General features: G+C 37.6%; 1 protein-coding gene across 1 annotated transcript in view; it reads left to right on the forward strand.

Moving 5' to 3' along the window:
• Window positions 1–19,496, forward strand: part of SHCBP1 (SHC binding and spindle associated 1) — a 32,660-nt gene continuing 13,164 nt past the window's right edge. Inside the window, exons 1-10 of the mRNA XM_074370817.1 lie at window positions 1–157; window positions 3,285–3,452; window positions 3,622–3,737; window positions 5,108–5,316; window positions 9,493–9,585; window positions 12,739–12,972; window positions 13,064–13,232; window positions 13,524–13,644; window positions 15,995–16,126; window positions 16,776–16,894. Coding sequence (XP_074226918.1) covers window positions 49–157; window positions 3,285–3,452; window positions 3,622–3,737; window positions 5,108–5,316; window positions 9,493–9,585; window positions 12,739–12,972; window positions 13,064–13,232; window positions 13,524–13,644; window positions 15,995–16,126; window positions 16,776–16,894 — 1,470 coding nt within the window. The 5' untranslated portion in view covers window positions 1–48. The remainder of the gene's footprint in view (window positions 158–3,284; window positions 3,453–3,621; window positions 3,738–5,107; window positions 5,317–9,492; window positions 9,586–12,738; window positions 12,973–13,063; window positions 13,233–13,523; window positions 13,645–15,994; window positions 16,127–16,775; window positions 16,895–19,496) is intronic.

Consider the following 19,496-nt stretch of genomic DNA (forward strand, 5'->3'; position numbering starts at 1 on the left):
CTGCATCATCACATTACTGGGCTGGGCGGCCGCCCGCGGAAATTTGAAATGGCTGACGGGTTGCTGGCGGGCGGCGGTCTGGGGTTGGAGCTGATGTCGCCCGAGCCCGAGCGCACCGGCTGGGCGGCAGAGGAGGAGCAGGCGGCCCTCGAGAAAGGTGAGCACCCGCCACGCCGGGCTGGAGGAGCTGCCGCCTGCGGCAGACCGTGTCCGCGGCGGTGGGGGCGTCGGGACCCCTGCCAGGGCGCCCGGAGCGCAGGCCTTCCGGACCTGGCTGGTGTGGGTGGCGGTGGTGGCCGGGCGAGCCCCTGACCCACTCAGGACGTTGAAGTCGGGAGGCTCCTTGGGTTCCCCGCCTCCCCTCCCAGTCTGGCCTCAGCTTCCGCGAGCCTGGAGGGAGTTGGGCGGGGCCGGGAATTCCCACTCCGGCTGTCTGGGTGGGCTTCCGGGGGCTTTGCGTGCGTTTGTCTGGCGCATCTTTTAAATTTGCATCCCAAAGGGGATCCTGAACCACACCCCCCTCTCCCTGAAATCTGTTGTCTGGAAAATCTAGCTGAATTAAGTGCAGGTTTCCACAGTCACCCTTCCTGGCTCCATTTCATTGCAGCTATGAGGTATCTGAGATTTTAGCCCAAGGGTTTCCTTCCAGACAGTAAGTGGAAATGCCTTCCCTGGGATAACACTGTCATCACCAGCCAGGCTCTTGGCCTTCTGTGGGGCTCATCCCACCTGGTGTTCGGGTAACTTCTGCTGTCACCGGCCATCCCTGCTCCGACTAGTCATGGTCTGGCAAAGCCGTTAAAGGGTGGATTCAGGAATTTGATTGGTTTCTCCTCTTTCAGGAACGCTTGGCCTAGACAGCTGCACTGAACATTGAGGTCAGGTGACATGCCCAAAGGGAGGGGAGCCAATTTGGGACAGAGTGTAAAAATAGAACTCAGGTCTAATTCTCAGTCCTTTCCACCTCTGCATGGAGATTCCATTTTTCTCCCTCTGATATTTTAAGCTGGTTCAGGTTCTGCTTTAACATTTTTAGTTGTATTGTGTAGTGGAAAGGGTCCTGGCGAAGTGAGAAAACATAGATGTGACTTAATTGCACTAGTAATCATAACCCCTCTTGTGAACTGGCAAAAGTCACTTGGCTTCAGTTTTCCCATTTGGGAAATAGATAATGGTGCTACAGAGTGGTGAAGATGAAGTGAAATAATGTGTGTAAAGTAATACTTTCAAATTGGCCCTAAAGAATTGTGCTCAAGTAAGGTATTCTCCTTTCTTTTTATTGCATTAACATACACGTAACATAAAATTTACCATCTTAATCATTTTTAAGTGTACAGTTCAGTGGTATTAAATACATTCACATTGTTGTGCAGCTGTCACCACCATCCATTGCCATAACTCCTTACACCTTGTGAACTGAAACTATACCTATTGAACAATAACTCCCCAGTCTCCCCTCCCCGCAGCCCCTGCCAACCACCATTATACTTTCTGTCTTTGTGACTTTGACTAGTCTAGGTACCTCCTATCAGTGGAATTGCACAGTATTTGTCTTTCTGTGACTGGCTTATTTGACTCAGCATAATGTTCATCGTGTTGTAGAACTTGTTGTAATTTCCTTCCTTTTTAAGGTTAAATAATTTTCCATGATACGTATATGTTACAGTTTGCTTGATACATATACATATATATTTTTATTTCTTTCCGTTTATATATATATATATATATATATATATATATATATATATATATATATATATATATTTATGTATCACACTTTGCTTATTCATTCAGCCATCGTTGGACACTTGGATTCGTTCCATGCTTTGGCTATCATGAATAATGTTGGCTGTGAATGTGGGTGTACATGTATCTCTTGGAGACCCTGCTTTCAGTTCTTTGGGGTATATATCCAGAAGTGGGATTGCTGGGTCATATGGTAGTTCAATTTTTAGAATGTTTGAAGAACCACCACACCATTTTCCACAGTGGCTATACCATTTTACATGCCTTCCGACAGTGCACAAGGGTTCCTAGTTCTTCACATCCTCGCCAACACTTATTTTCTTGATAGTTTTTCTTGTTGTTTTTTGGATAATAGCCACCTAATGGGTGTGAGGTGAAGGTATTATTTCTTTAACAAATGTTCATATCTATATATTATGTGATGGGTACTGTTGTAAGTGATTAAAAATAGTTTACTTCTCTTAATTTAATGGAAGTAGGCATATGATTTTCATCTTTCCTTTGTAGGTGAGGAAACTGAGGCACAGTGAGATTGTCAAACAGCAAGTAAGGTCATGATGTGCTCTGAGGCTCAGGTGCACTGGTGTCTGTGAGTGGGAGACCCTTGAGTACACATCCATGGGGGTCACATAATTCTGGTGGCCTGAACAGGGGCAAAGAAATGGAAGGAGGGAGGAAAGGAAGGAGAAATTATGAGAGGTGAGGGAAGAGAAAGACTGCTGCAAATAACAGTCTCAGATACCCTCCCTGAAACCACTGGAAGCGACTTTGCCAGTCTAAATGCTACCTACCCTCAACATTGTTTATTTAGTAGTTGTTTTGTCTATTAAAAAAGATCGTATTACCCAGAATTAGATTTGCCACTGACTGAATTGCATCTTGTAAAACATAATTACAAACACCCTAAACCTAATGCGATTAGCATTTTCTAATCCTTTCCTTAGACACAGGCATTGAAATTAGTGAGGAGGAACCTAGTCGCTTTGGTGAAGTAAACCTTATGTGTTATTAAGAATCTCTCATCCTTGTTTATTGAGGGGCACTGGCCAGCTGATACTGTAGAAGGTAAAGGAAGTCTTCAGTTTGTCTGAGGGAGAGCATAGGAAATCAGCTGTTTTTAAATGCAGTTTTATGGAATTGTTTCGGGGAACAAATGACCAAGGTGTTTGACCATTATGTTGCTAGCTCTAGTAAGAATCACAGATAGCTGTATCCTTTGAAAGAGAACTTAGGGCAATTTCCACTGAATTGAAAAACAATCCTGTTCCTCTGCCTTTCTGAGAAACCTCACAAGAAACCTAACTTGTGAAGGAATTTAAGTTCTTATTGTTTTGAAGTAGAATTTGAATTTTGAGATATTTTTAAATTTAGAAAACTGGTTTCTTCTGACAATGATAGAGGTAAGTAAAGGATCATACCCGAATCCTCGTTTATATTTTGTTTGGGATTTCTAAGTAAGGATGTGAAAATAGAAGCAGTCTCTAAGCACCAGAAGGGTCTGGGATAGTTGAGCCTGCCTATTTTTGTCGCTCTCTTAGGTTTGTTCCAAGATGAAGATTCATGCAGTGATTGTAGCAGTCATGATAAGCCAGGTAGTAGTTTACAGAGTTTTGTGCCTGAAGGAAAAACTCACTTTCCAGAAATGTTCCAGACAAGTCAACTTTTGTTCTATGAGCGATTCAGAGCATATCAAGATTACATTTTAGGTGAGTAGGTTCTCTCTTTTGGTTTCTTTTATCTTTTAATTTACAAGTAGATTGTCTCAGTTCCTCAGCCTGCCGTTTGTTGGTTCTGAGAAACTAGATTTAAGAGGATTTATTAACTTCTCTCTGCTTCATGCAGTCCCAGTTCTTATTGTGTTCAATTTGTTTGTAGCCGACTGCAAGGCCTCTGAGGTAAGAGAATTCACAGCTGAGTTCTTAGAGAAGGTCCTCGAACCATCTGGATGGCGGGCAGTCTGGCACACTAATGTCTTCGAGGTGCTGGTTGAGGTAAATTTAATTCTGTTGTTAAGACATTTATTTCTAGCTAAAAACACTTTCCCTCAGACTGTTATGACCAAAATGCTTATTTTTAATTAAAGTTTATGAGCTGATTGAAAATAGCATGTTTTTCACATCTAATTGCCGTGGTGTATGAAGTGTTCTGAGAATTTTAAAGGCAACTGAGGAGGAGCTGGTGGCTTGTCAGTGTCCTCTGACAAGGGGAAGCGGATTATAAGCCTATGATGTGGGGGAGGTACTTGAGACCACTTTAAAAACAATCAGGTCTAATTATAAAGTCAATGGAGTTTGATTTAATTTTTTACCTTCTTAGGTGTAGCCCATTAAAGTAGCTCAAACCAAACAAACATTTTAAAACTAGCCTATTTTTTGCTTAACAAATTTGTAGATATGTGGTTAATCTCTTGATACTGTGTCCCCATTGCAGAAAGTAAAAACAATCTTATTTTTCAACTGCCTGGGTCTTTTACATTAAATTTGCACTCTAACTACAGCTGTGAATTTTTCCCAGCGTTTGTTAACTGGACCACGAAAACCCCAGTTAAACTAAAATGTTAAACTGGGGAGTGTGAATATAAGTTGTGGCTGCAGCTCCTTTAGAAAATGACATCACAGACTGCAGTGATTATGTATGAGGCAACGGTCTGCGAGTAGCTGTTCCTTGGGAATTTTTAAACTTTGGATTACGTGAATATCTTTGGTTGCAGTTCAGGCCTATCAATTTGGTTATGATAGTACCTGCCTCCCCCGCCCCCTTCCGCCAACCTCCATTCTCTAAAAGCAGTGAAAATCATCGTTTTAAAAGAGAAATGAGCCTTTTCTCTACTTAAAACTCTAATGCATTGCATTTACCAAAGGCTTGGTATTAGCTTTCTGGCTTCTCATTGTCCTTCCGAAGCCCCTCCTGCCGTGGTCTCCTTGCCCCTCTGTCACCTCACCTCCTGCTGCCCCCACCTTATTTCTTTAGTTCCACCAAGAAACACTGCCTCTGCTCCTCCAGCTGCCAGGCTTTCTCTGCCTCAGGGCCTTTTGCATCTTTCCTGCCCTTTAGATTGCTGCTTCCTGTTTTCTTGAAGCTTAGAAATAACTTCCCCTGACCCGCCCAGTTAAACCAGACCACCGCCCCTGCTAGTTACTCTCTGTCACATACTTGTAGCCATCTTGTTTGTTTATTTGTTGCCTCCATTACAGTGTCATCTCCATGTGGGTACAAGCCAGTCCTGGATTGTTTATCCTTTATATTGTGGAAGAAGGCTCCCCATTCCCATTTCATGCTTTAAAAAAATCAGGTTATTAGTAAAGTTTTAGATGTGTATCTTAATTTTGATTTCTATAAGTCACGTTATTTTAAATTTCAGGTCATAGATGTGGACTTTACAGCCCTGAAGGCGGTGGTGAGTCTTGCCGACCCATACCTCTGTGAATCTCAAGTGAGCACTTTTACTTTGGAGTGTATGAAAGAGCTCCTTGATCTGAAGGAACACCGGCTGCCTCTGCAGGAGCTGTGGGTAGTGTTTGATGATTCTGGAGTATTTGACCAGACAGCACTTGCAGTGGAGCACGTCAGGTAGGAAGGAGGTTGATTAAAATAACCTTGTGGCCAGAAACTGGATGGAATGCAGTAATTCTGGTCTGTATTATACCTAGATTTAAAACTCAAACTGTAAGCCTGGTTACTGCAATATTTAAAGACAGGAGAATCTTTTTTAAATTAAAAAAAAAAGGATTTAATGTTTAAGTTTTTCATTTTAAGGTCATTTCAGACTTACAGAAAAGTTGAGAAAAATAGTACAAGGGATTTCTGTATAGCTTTCTCTCGGTGTCCCCAAATGTTAAAAGATGCATGCCTGTGGTTGAGGTACTTGAATATAAGAGGAAAAGAAAGAAAGTGGTATACCATCACCTATGCACTGATGAGACTGACATACAGTGATTTCACGGGTGTGTCTGGCCAAAGAAGGTGTTTTCTCAGGCCACTTCCAGTTCATGCCCTTCAACCTTTTTTGCATAGTTGGCACAGTGCCTGCCTATTCCCTTACGTGATGAGAGTCCCTACCTGGATTAATAGCTATGCTTTTTATAGTTTTTTCAGTTAAATTTTTTGTCAGATGGCTTCCTGAAAAAGACAGTTCTTTTGAATCTTCTTTTTAAAAATATATTCACTGAAGAAGGCTTATTTTTGGCTATTTAAAAACAGACATATTCCTCCGTGAACTGGAAGACTGGATAATGTAATGGTCATGTTAATAATGTTTCTTAGTGTTTTGTAGTTCAAAAAGTTCTTTCCAGTTTGTATACCATTAATTAGTTAACCTGGTTTTGCAAGGTTAATTTAGATACTCTACAAAGAAGCAGGGTGTCTTGCTTGGGTCCTGCTTCCGACATCCCATGGAAAATTTCTGACCGTGTGTATTCAATATTAGGCCAAACAGTATAAATCTGAAGCACTGGCTTGTGCCCAGAACCAAAATCACTTCCCTTTGTTTCTTTCACTTAAAAAACCTGTAAATTGAAGCATTTGACCGTAAAGGGATAATTGATGAGTTTAGGAAATGAAAAATCAGGTTGCTAATCTCTCATGGGTATAGAAGTAGGTAGAAAGACAAGTATCTGAAATTAGAAATAGTATCATTTGAAGGAGAGCCTGGCTAAATTAGCCTTCATTTTAAGGGCTCAGATTCTGGTCAGTGCCCAGAAAAGTTGAAATGATGAGGGTTTTCATTTGTTTGTTTTATTTAGTGAATGTTCGAGTGCCGGGCCCTGAGTTGAGGTTGAGGTTTGACTGGTGCAGAAAACAGACACAATCACCATCACCAGGGAGCTGCCAGTCCAAAAGTGGGAAACGAACCTTGGTGCAATAATCACATAAAGATGTGCGTGTGATTGGAAACTGCAGTGGGCGCTGTGAGGGACCACAGAGTGTTCTAAGACAAGGTCATGCTGTTGTAATGTGGTCATTTCCTGAGGAAATGGCACTTGAACTTGGGTGTGAAGGCTTGGCTAGGGGAAAGTGGTTGTGGCAGGGCTGGGGAGGGAGCAGGTTCCGCAGCTCAGTGAGTTTCAGGAGCCGAAAGGCCAGTGTGGCTCTAACACAGTGATGCAAGAGACTTAGGAAACCAGCTTAGAGGTTGTCAGGGGTCAGAAGATGCAGGGCTTTTTGCCAGCCAACGAATCATTTTTGTCTTTACGAGCAGTGGGAAACCATTGAAGGGTTTCCAATCAAGGGTGAATATGACCAGCTTTGCATTTTGAAGGTTCATTTTGGCTGCTGTGCAGAAAAGAAGTGGAGGGAGATGTGATAGGGAGACCAGTTAGGAAACAAGAGAGTGAACTAGAGTAGAGACATGGGGAATACAGATTAGGCTTATTGAGAAAGCAGGACGGATAAGACTTGGGGGTGGAGTGGATATGGGAGAAGTCAAGGCTGACTCCCAAGTTTCTGCCTTGAAAGAATAAACACTGGAGGAAGTGGAGATGTGAATGATATGTGATTGCCCAGTATTGTACTGGTGAGGATATTTGAGCTGGGTTGTGAAATGGAAAGAAGGTGGAAGGTACTTCTGGCAGCCTGACCAGCAAGTCACAGCAGGTTTGAAAGAGCTTGTGAAATTGGGAGTTTGCATGCAGGGCTCTGAGGCAAGAGAGGTGCTCTAGAGCCAGATTGTGAGTCCATGTAATATCACCAGGCTCAGGAATTTGGGTTTTATTCTGAGGACAGAAAGGAGCCAGCAGCATTGTTTTATTGAGTAGAGGCATGCTCAGGTTTTTTTGTTTTCTGTTTTTGTTTCTTAAGAGATGGACTCTAGACAGTGTGGCAGTCTAATCTACAAAAATGAGGAGATGGCTTCATTTTCACTGCTCCTTTTCAGCTTTTTGACAGAGTTATATATAGTCACAGTCTGTACTTCCTGGCATCCCAATAAAGCTTCTATCTCTGCACAGCATCACTGAAATTGTGCTTTGGTTAACCATATTCTCATATCCAGTCATCACTCCTCTAATCTCATCTTGCCCTGACCTCTTGGTTACGTTTTAGTTATTTGATCTTTCCCATCGTCTTAACACACACTCCTCCCAGCTTCTGGGACACCACCAGTATGATAGGGTGTCATGGCTTGCTTTCTTAGTGAACTTGGCTAGCTCTTCTCCGCATGCTCAAACTTGAGAATGTTGGAGTTACCCATGGGTCAGACTTAGGCTATCTATTCTTTTCTCTCTCTAATCAGCTTTGGAAGCATATTAGAATCTACTGGCAATTTTCTTAGTAGGAGTATTCCAACTATGCAGAAAGAATGATAAGATGAGACTATTAGTATTTTCCAACTCATAATAAAATAGAAGTTTCAGGCAATGATCATCAATGGCTGCCACAACCATTGGTGAAAAACTGACGAGGAACTTTGTAGTTGATGGATCAGTCTGACAATGTTTGTATCCATTGATCATTCTTAACCTCAGCAGGAGAGATGACCGGGTATCATGTGCTTCCTAATGGAAGTACACTATACTTCCCTTGAAGTATTCTTGCCAATAAGTCTTTCCTAAAGATGATGAAGTCTGTAGTTTTTACTGTCAATTTACTAGAAATAAAGGAAACAAAAGAACATGTTAAATGACCCCATGGGGATGCAATCAGTAAAACTCACAGAGTGTCGGAAACTATTACATAAATTGCAAGGTGGAAAAGAAGGAGGGGTCATCTATAGAGTAAAAATGATTTAATTAAATTTGATGGCTGACCCTTGTTTGGATCCTGATTTGAACAAGCTAACGGTAACAACACAAAAGAGAGAACACTGAACACTGGATATTTGGACATTAAGGAATTAAACTTTTTTTGTATAAAGATTCATTTTAGATTTATTAAAAATTTATGAATGATATGATATTGTCTGAAATTTCCTTTACAATAATCCACTGTGAGCTTGGTGGGGGTAGCAGAACAGAGAAAGAAGTAAGTGGGTAAGGTAGAGATGAAATAAGATTGCCTATGAGGTAATAATTGTTAAAGCTGGGTGATGGATACGTGGTAATCATCATACTATTTGCTTTTGTATGTTTGAAATTTCTCTTAATAAAAATTTTGTTAAATCACTTGGGGAGCTTTAAAAAAGTATGTGTCCTGCCTAGCTCCTCTCCCAGCCCCCACCCAAGAGATTCTGATTTATTGTTCTGAGCTAGGGTTGCAGATCAATTTTTAAAAGCTTCCCAGAGGACTCTAATGTGCAGCCAGGGTTGAGAACTACTGCTTTATATTATGTCCCTGGATGAGCTCATCTGTTGCTTTAATGCCATCAATATGCTGACAACTTCCAGATTTATGTCCCCAGCCCCGACCTTTTCCTTGAGCTCAGGTCTTGTATGTTCATCTGTGCTCCTGACATCATCCACTTGGAGTTCAAATAGGCATCTCATCCTGAACATGGTGAAAACAGAACTCTTTATTTTCAACCCTAAACTTGTTTCTGTCCCTGAACAAATGGCACTACCTTCCACCCAGATACAGATGGTCAGTAAATAGTTCTGATAAAAAGAAGTCCTAATGGAACCAATGTTGTAGAAACATTTCTGTAATCAATCTGAAGAAGTTCTTGTGTGACTCAATGACTGTCAGGTCTAGCTAATATGTGATACTCTCTACCATAGTTGATAGAATTGTTCTGATTTACTCTTTAGCCCTTACCCCTCCAAAACCTTAGCATTTTGCGCCGGTGATTGGATTTGATGCTAATTTCCTTTTCAGGTTTTTCTATCAAAATATTTGGAGAAGCTGGGATGAAGAAGAAGAGGATGAGTATGATTATTTTGTCAGATGTGTTGAACCTCGATTGAGATTGTAAGTATTTATTAGTGGCCTTGCATGTTGGAAAAAATAGCTATTCGTGGTTTCACTTGTGTTTTGTGTGTGTGTGTGTATATATATGTATGTATATATATATGTATATATATATACTCCAGGAGCCTACAGAAGAAACAGACTGATATACAAATATATCAGTATAACCCACTGATAAGTTATTAAATAAAACTCGTACAAGTGCAGAGATACCTACCTTTAGTATTTTTATAAATTGAGTCTAAAAGCAGAGAATTCAAGGACATGTGAATTAACAGCTCACTCTTCTGTAAATCGAATAAAACTCAATTGGGCTAATACATTAAAAAAACCTCTTTCTTAAATTCAAAGACAGTTTTTGAAAAACAGTGAAATTAATTGATTTATAGAAGAATTTCTTTTAAAGAGTACTTTTAAAGACATATGGCTTTACTCTAAGTTCCTGCAGTAAAATATACTAGGCCAAACAGACTTACCTCACGATGTTTTGTCAAGTTCTTGTACTTAAATCTTATTTGATAAGTAGATGAAAATACTAAATAGTTAATATTGATGGTGAATAAAAACTTCCCAAATACCTAAACAAACCTAATACCTAACACATACCTAAGCAAACAAAATACCTATCTACTTTCTTTTGATTTTTCATATTTTGGTAGGGACAAACCCTTCCACTATAAAAATACCCCAGATTAACCATGTAGCCTGAATAGTTGTCCTACACTTTGTTAATTGTGGTTTTTAGTCTTCCACTAGATGGTGCTGTAAGACCAGGTAATTTTTTGGTATTGGTGAGTGGTAACTTAATAGGCAATGCAGCATTTGTAAGAATGAAATTAGACCTTGCATGCCAAAAAAAAATTGTAGAAGGTAATTTTTTCCCCCAATGTGAAAGATTTGGTTACGTAAGATAAAGCAGTAACTCTTTACATTTCTCTGGAACCCAGTTTGATTTAGTAAGTTTCTCTTGGTTTAAATAGCAAATAAATAAAAAAAAAAAGTGAGAAGTCTGGTTAATGATTTTACTTGGTTTAGAATTATGTATGATTTCAGCTTTTCATAAATTGGCTGTGATTTCTATTTAGCCTTTCCAGTTTTTCCATTGTGCATTTCCTGTTTTCCCATAGTATATTCAGTAAAATGCCAGAATTTCAGTGAGTTTGCATATTTTCTAGTTTTGATACACTTGCTCTTAAAGAGCAATGAATGGTTTTGATTAAAGTGAATGTAATGGTGGGTGAATATAGTGTATCTGGCAAATCTGATTTTTACTTGGGAAAAAGTTGTATTCTGATTTGACAGCCTTACATGTTCGAATAATGAGAAATGATTTACATCATATCTTGTACATCACTGGCAGGTGGGAAACATAAGGGAGGAATGTTATCAGTTGAGGAGAAGAAACTATGGTACTTGATGGGGAAACTGGACGGTTATCAAATGTAGGCAGACCCTTTGAAAAGGTCTCTGGGCTAAGACAGGAGTACAGCTATCCACAGTCAAGATTTAAAGAGACTCAAACCATATTGTCTTGATTTTTGCACTGTGAAATAAATATTATTTCTTGTTAATTTAAAGCTCTCTGCTTCAAAGGTTATGGGTCTGAAACACAGATGTTGGTTCATTGTTTCCAGACTATGAAGCATCAGTGTAATGAGGAGAAATAAACTGATTGGCAAGGATATTAGAAATGCTAAGAAACTTATTTTAAAATTTGAGTCTTAACCTTCATAACTTAATAGACCTGACCAAGCAGTCATTGGTTGGTCCCAATTTCATGTTTGCAAAGTGGATTTCTGGAATATCTTTAAATGAGTATGGATTAACCAAAGCAGACAAAATCCTTGCTTTTCAAGCTTCACCTAATTCATTTACTTGAAAAGTGGGAAAAAATTTTTTCATTCATTTAAACTACTATTTAAATGTTCCCTGTAATTTGATGTAAATTTGTTTAGCTTGTAGTTCTGGTTTTTTTCCTATCTTATTTATATTTAGAGCATGGCTAAGTTAAGAAGACGTTATCTAAGGCAATAGTTCCCAACCTTGGCTGTGCATTAGAATCCCTAAGGAACTTTAAAAAATATCCTTCTACTTCTAGAGACCAATTTAATTGGTCTGGATGGGGACCTGAGCATCTGTATTTTTGAAATCTCCCCAGTTGATTCTAATATGCAGCCAAGGTTAAGAAGCTCTGGCCTAAGTCTATATACTTTTAACTGAGAAATAAAGCAATTACTTTAAAAGTATAAGTAATGACAATAATAGTGCAGTTTATCTTCAAACTTATTAATTTCATATCCATTAACTTAGTTGTACATTTATAAATTATTGTATCTATAAATACTTTTTGTTCTGTCTGTATATTTGAGAAGGTATATAAATTAATAGTAAACTTTAAATGCCAATGAGGTTGTCCAATACAAGTTTATTTTGTTTTAATCACTTTCTAGTAACAGCTTTATTTTTGTTCTCAGAATCTCAAAGATTTATGTTTTTGAAATGTTCTAATAATCTTCCTGAGGGAATATTCAGCATAATTTTGCACCATAGTGCTTTAAATGCAGGGAAGTATTAGATGATTTGAATTATTTAAAGAAAAAAAATTTTTTAATGGAGGCACTGGGGATTGAAACTAAGGACCTCGGTGCATGCTAAGCACACACTCTACTACTGAGCTATATCCTCCCCCTGAATCATGTTAAATTTTTGATCCTGTAAGTGTGGTAATCTTAAACATTTTTATGAAATTATGTGTGATACTTTGCTCTCCACTTCTACCTCCAGATTGTCCTCTGTCACCTACTTACTAAGATTTTGAATCTAATATACGACAAAATAATTGCTTATCAAGTAATGATTACAAATTGTGCAACATAAACTTTCAGTGTTTCAAAGGCACAAGTGCTTGGATCTATGGAAAAAAAACCCAGACACCTCAAAAGAGAAAAATTAGTGACCTTAATGAAGTGGTCCTTAAAATTTTAATAGCTTCCACTTATAGTAAAGTGGTATTCAGAAAAACTTAACATGTTCCTGAGTTATACACTATAAAACACTTTTCTTACTGGATCTTTAAGAACTAAATGGGCTGTCTTAGTGATGGGAAAATGTATCTGAAAGGGAGTGGATTTCAATTTGTTTTTAAATTTTCAGGCATTATGATATTCTTGAAGACCGAGTTCCTTCAGGACTTATTGTTGACTACCAGAATCTGTTGACTCAGTGTGAGGAGAGTTACAGGAAATTTTTAAATCTGAGAAGCAGTTTGTCAAATTGTAACTCTGATTCTGAGCAGGAAAACATCTCCATGGTGGAAGGGTTAAAACTGTATTCAGAGATCGAACAGTTGAAACAAAAGCTAAAACTCATTGAGAATCCTTTGTTGAGGTATGTGTATCTTTGTTATTCTTAACTAGTCAGCATCTTTTCTAACCAGCTCTCTTACTGAGAACTGATGGGTGTGTTTGGTTTCTTTAAGATATGTTTTTGGTTATCAGAAGAATTCTAATATCCAAGCAAAGGGCGTCCGTACAAATGGTCAGAAGGTCACCCATGTGGTCTCCTCCACCATGACGACTGGGCTGCTGCAGGCCCTGCTCAGGGACAGGCTTTGTCCAGAGCCTTGTAAGGAAGAAATGGAAATTCAGGTAAAGGGAGAGTTTCTTGCTCCAGGTGGGCTTTTTTTCCCTTCTGATTCTCCCCCAGGCTTCCCTGAGTTCCACAAAGTGTTTACAGCAGTTTCCCAGAGCTTGTTCTCTGTGAAATGGGAAGTGGTGAGGGCACTGCTTCATCAGCACTAGTGATTATCAAGCATGCACTGGGCTCATGGTAGCAAAGGGAGATATGCAGGTGTGGCTCCCTTTTCAAGTGAAACATGAAACCTGGGGTAATAGGTTGCTTTGAGGAGTATATCTTTGCAATATGTTGTCGTTTTCTAGTTCCACAGTGATCCGTTGTCTGCTATAAATGCCTGCTATGAGGGTGACACTGTTATTGTTTGTCCTGGCCATTACATGGTACATGGCACATTCTCCATCGCTGACTCCATTGAGTTGGAAGGTGAGTGTGGAAGATCACACAACCAAACTCCTGTGCTTGATACACTAAAGAAAACAGTAAATTGTTGATCTTGTTGAAACTCCAGGAATTTGATTTCAACCCATTTGATTTCAAATGAGTTTCCTTGAAACATTAAGGGTTTTTGAAACACAAAGGGGATTCACTTACAGTGTTTGAGCAACTTGAGATACGGTTCTTTGAGCATTATAAGTATTGGGAAGACAGAGGGAAAAAAAAGATCATTAGGAAGAAGCATAATTCCAGATTATAGGTGGTTGATGAAAAGGAAATTTCATTTCTAGAATAAAAAACATTCCCAGCAACATTTAAAGTTTAGTGTCCTTAAATTTGTTGCTTACTCTTATTTCATATATGTTGTGGATATATTGGTGCATGGTTTTTGTTTTAAATTTAGCTTAGTTTTGTGAGAGGTATAGGTCCAACCTGAAGTTAGACCAAAATTTTTATCTTAATTCTTTAAATCTTCATGAATGTCACAAATCCTAAAGTGTACTTTGGAGAACATTAATTTTGAAAGATTCTATTGAAAGTAACTTTTTAGCATTTATAATCTTATTGTACATTTAGACTGATTCATAAATTTAAGTTACTTTACAGTAGTTCACCTTGGTCCTGTGTATTTCCAAAGCAGGTCAAATTTAGACGCATCTGTTCAACTATTTACCAGAAGAGCTTCAAGTTAGCAATAAAGCTTGTAATGCAAAAAATCGTATATCATTTTGGGATTTGTGCAGCTGTTCACAAACTGCTTAAGCTATGTTTTTTATCTTTATCTTGTCAAAACTTCTTAATGGAAGGAAGGCTGGAAGTTTAATTTCCTGCTGTTCACTAGTGTATCACCTCATCCCCTTTTTGTTTTATGTGTGTAGTTTTTGGTTTTTTTCCTCTCCAATATTTGATATATAATAGATGTTTGTGTATAAATAACACATCTGCAGGATAAATCACTGCAATAAAAACACTTTATTTTTTTGGCATAGTGCAAACAGCATTGATATTGTAGATTCAATGGTGGATAAGTGTTCTTCCTACATTGGTGAGGAAATTATGATGTAATTGCCAAAGTGTCATAAATAACCATATAGGTTATTCTGATAGTTAGGTATAAAAATGACTGTAAACTTATGAGCAGAGGGCATTTCTGAGAATTTGGAGAATCAGATGGTATCTCTAGTGTGAATATATGGAGTACTTGTTCATGAGTAAGATTAAAGCTTATCTAACAGCTTTTCCGATCTGTAGCTAACACTTATAACAAGAGATATATATTGAATACCTACTATGTGCCGGGTATTAACAGAACTTATAATAGGATTTTTCTTGTCTAGAAATTCATTCACTTAGGTGATGGCTTTATGTTTTAAACTTGTCTATATAGTCTTGGTCCTCATTATGGCCATTCTTTTTGTATTTTTTATTTTTCTGATACTAAACATAATTGTTATAAAAATGTGCAGAGTACAGATAGATGCATAAAAGGAACCAGGGAGGGAAGTACTCAATCCAGTCATCCAGGGCCCACCACTGGTGGTATTTCTGTGTGTGGAGTCCTCTTGCATTCTCTAGTGCCCCCAAAGGCTTACCTGTACTCTTCAAGTGTAGAAAACTTCAGTGGCTTTGTCTGTTTAATGTAGTTAGTTAACTACTTTCATTTACTCAAGCAAAGACTTAACTTTAGACAATTTCTTACAGCTTTTGTCTATGTGGTTCTGTTTTATGATGAAAGTTGGGCAAAGTTCTCTAGTTTTCTGATACTCCAGTTTTTTGTAAGCTCATTCAGAGGTCTGGCCTGCATTATTAGTTTAAGGTTTGTAGAGAACAATGCTTTTTATTGGTTAACAAGGTAGATTTATTTTTCCAGTAGCTAAAACTGTTTTAGTCAAGTTTGTCAATATTTTAATTCAATCTGTTTGAGAGAATATAAAAAATTAGAAAATCTTGAGAAATGCTTAAGCTTTTTCAAACCTAATTACATTAGAATAATATAATCTTAGAGTTAGGGAAAAAAAAACTTATAAGGGCTAAATGCTTTAAAGTCCTTTGGCTCAGCTGTGAGTACTTAAGATTATTATTTTTTGGTAGTAGTTTTATAAGTGAATTTAGTGCTTAACCGATAATGAGATAATTGATAGGAGGTAGTCTTCCTAATATGGGGACAAATTGAGGAGTTATTATTAAAAATTGTATACCTTGGTCTAAATTTTGTTTAAATGCAACTGGGTTGATTGGTGTCATTTGGAATCATTTGGAATAGAGAAATCTGTCATAGTAATTTTGGGTTTAGACATTTCCCCTCACCCATCTTAAATGTTCTTGCTCTCTTCCTTAGGGTATGGTCTGCCAGATGATATTGTGATAGAAAAGAGAGGCAAAGGAGACACATTTGTGGATTGTACGGGTGTGGATATTAAAATCTCAAGCATAAAATTTGTTCAACATGATGCTGTAGAAGGAATCTTAAGTAAATATCTCAATATTTCATTTATTATTTGTTCCAGGCTTTGAAGGAAAACTTTACTTTCCTTGGAAGGTAGAATTTAATAAAATACCACTCTTGAGTACTATGGAAAGCTGATTATTTATGTACATAGCTTGACAACTTAAGAAGCTTACTTTAAAGTGAAAAATAATTCAGCCTATTCTTGAAAATTTGTTAGTTTAATATTGGTTTCTGTGTGATCATTTTTTTCTTTTAAAACATTCCAACATTGTGGCCAGTGTTCTTTGCATTTCATTTAGCCCTAGGTGATAGTATTTGTTTCCTAGGATCAATATCTTCTAGCTTGCATTGGGCCTCCTTTTCTTCTCCCTTCTAAGATGCTCTTGAAAATCACCCTCTGATAACCTTTTTTTTTTTGGAATGAGAAGTACTTTATAACTTGAGTTTGCATTTCTGAGATCAAGTCATTCTTTTTTAAGAATGCTGCTTTTAAATTTTTAGAAAATCATTCAAAATAGTCATTATTTTATAAATTATGAATTCATAATTCCAGTAACAAAGTTTAAATGAGAAATATTTGGACTATATCTAATATCAACTCTGGGCCATTTCTAATGTTGTAAATGACACATTACTTCTGAAAGCATTTGATTGCGTGTTTTTATCATAGTCATTCACCGTGGCAAGACTACATTGGAAAACTGTGTACTGCAGTGTGAAACAACAGGAGTCACGGTTCGAACATCAGCAGAATTTTTAATGAGGAACTCAGATTTATATGGTGCCAAGGTATGATAATCTCCTATCCTTTGTGGGAACTAGTTTAAGTTAAGTTTAAATAAGTAAATAAGATGTGGGACAAGATGTAAACACATACTCCTGTTCTCCTTCTTCAAAGAAGTCAGTCATGTTATCTGTAAATAGAGACAGTCTATTTCTTCCTTTCCAATCTGTATGCCTTTTGTTTCCTTTTCTTGCCTTAGGGTACTGACTAGAACTTCCAGCACTAAGTTGGATAAGAGGGGTGAGGGTGGACATCCTTACCTTAGTCTTGATATTAGGGGGACTGTATTCAGTATTGTACCATAAGTATGAGGTTTTTTTTTTTTTTAAAAGAATGTGAAAAATCCATTTTCATTGTTATTGAGGAATAATTGAAAATAGTTATATATTTAAGGTGTACAAATGTTCTGGTTTCCTATAAATACTCATTGTGAAATGATCGCCACAACTGAGCTACTTAGCATTCATTACCTCCCAGAGTTACCTTTTTTTTTGTTTGTTTTTCCACTCCACCTCCCTCCCTTCTGGCAACCACCTGTTTGTTCTCTATATCTGTGACTCTGTTTCTGTTTTGTTATGTTTTTTAGATTCTACATATAAGGGAAATTATACACTATTTGTCTTTCTCTGTCTTATTTCACTTAGCATGATACTGTCTAGGTCCATCCCAGTTGTTGAAAATGGCAAGATTTCATTCTTTTTTGTGGTTGAGTAATGTAAGCATACCCCACTACATCTTTATCCATTCATCTGTTGATGGGCACTTAGGTTGCTTGATCTCTTGGCTATTGTAAATAATGCTGTATTGAATACAAAGGTGCATATATCTTTTGGAATTGTTTTTGTATTCTTCATAAATTGTATGGTAGTTTTATTTTTAACTTTTAGAGGCATGTCCATACTGTTTTCTACAGTGGCTGCACTAATTTACATTCCCAGCAGCAGTGCATGAGGGTTCCCTTTTCTCCACATCCTTGCTAACACTTAGTGTTTCTTGCCTTTTTGATTGTAGCTCTTCTGACAGATGTGAGGTGATGTCTCATTGTGGTTTTGATTTGCTTCTCCCTAATGATTAAGTGATGCTGAGTATCTTTTCATGTGCCTGTTGGCCATCTGTATGTCTTCTTTGGAAAAATGTCTCTGGATCCATATTTTAATCAGATTGTGGGTTTTTGTTGTTGTTGAGTTGTGTAGGTTCTTTATATATTTTGGATATTAACCCCTTATTGGATATATCATTAGCAAATATCTTCTCCCATTCAGTATATAGCCTTTTCATTTTCTTAATAGTTTCCTTTGTTATGCAGAAGTTTTTTAGTTTGATGTATCCCATTTCTTTATTTTTGCTTTTGTTTCCCTTGCCTGAGACATAGCCCCAAAAAACAACGCTTAGACCATTGTAAAAGAAAGCACTGGCTATGTTTTCTTCGAGAAGTTTTATGGTTTCAGTTTTATATTTAAGTCTTTAAGCCATTTTGAGTTTATCTGTGTAAGTGGTGTGAGAAAGTAGTCCAGTTTGATTCATTTGCCTGCAGACGTCTAGTTTTCCCAACGATCTCTGTTAAAGAGGCGGCCTTTCCTCTGTTGTGTATTCTTGCCTCTTTTGTTGTAGATTAATTATCCATATAGTGTGGGCTAATTTCTGGGCTCTCTGTTTGTCTCATTGATCTATGTCTCTATTTTTGTGCTAGTACCATATTATTTTGATTTCTGTAGCTTAGTAGTGTGGTCTGAAGTTAGGGAGCATGACCCCTCCAGCTTTGTTGTTCTTTCTCAAGATTGTTTTGGCTATTTGGGGTCTTTTTGTGTTTCCATACAAATTTTATAATTTTCTAGTTCTGTGAAAAATGCCATTGGTATTTTGATAGGAATTGCTTTGAATCTGTAGATTGCATTGGATGGTATGGTCATTTTAATAATATTCTTTCAATCCATGATCATGGTATATCTTTCCACCTGTTTGTGTCGTTCTCAGTTTTTTTCATTAGTTTCTTAAGTTTTCCAAGTACGTGTCTTTCACCTCCTTAGTTAGATTTATTCCTTGATATTTTATTCTTTTTAATGTGATTGTAAATGGGATAGTTTTCTTAATTTGTCTTTTTGATAGTTGTTAGTGTATAGAAATGAAATAGATTTCTGTGTGTTAATTTTGTGTCCTGCCACTTTACCAAATTCATTAATGAGTTCTAATAATTTTTTGGTGGTATCTTTAGGCTTTTCTATGGATAGTATCATGCCATCTAAAAACTGACAGTTTTACTTCTTCCTTACCAATTTGGGTTCTTTTTATTTCTTGTCTGATTGCTGTGGCTATGACTTCCAATACTGTGTTGAATAAAAGTGGCAAGAGGCAGGCATCCTCATCGTGCTCTTGATCTTAGAGGAAATGTTTTTAGCTTTTCACCATTGAATATGCATATAGTGGATATTGAATTTTGTCCTAAGCTTTCTCTGCATCTACTGAGGTGATCATATGATTTTTATACTTTCATTTGTTAATGTGGTGTATCATGTTGATTGATTTTCAAATATTGTACCATCCTTGCATCCTTGAGATTAACCCAAGTTGATCATGGTGTGCAATCCTTTTAATGTATTGTTGTATTTG

This window comes from Camelus bactrianus, chromosome 9 (assembly GCF_048773025.1).
Source record: "Camelus bactrianus isolate YW-2024 breed Bactrian camel chromosome 9, ASM4877302v1, whole genome shotgun sequence".
Taxonomy (NCBI): domain Eukaryota; kingdom Metazoa; phylum Chordata; class Mammalia; order Artiodactyla; family Camelidae; genus Camelus; species Camelus bactrianus.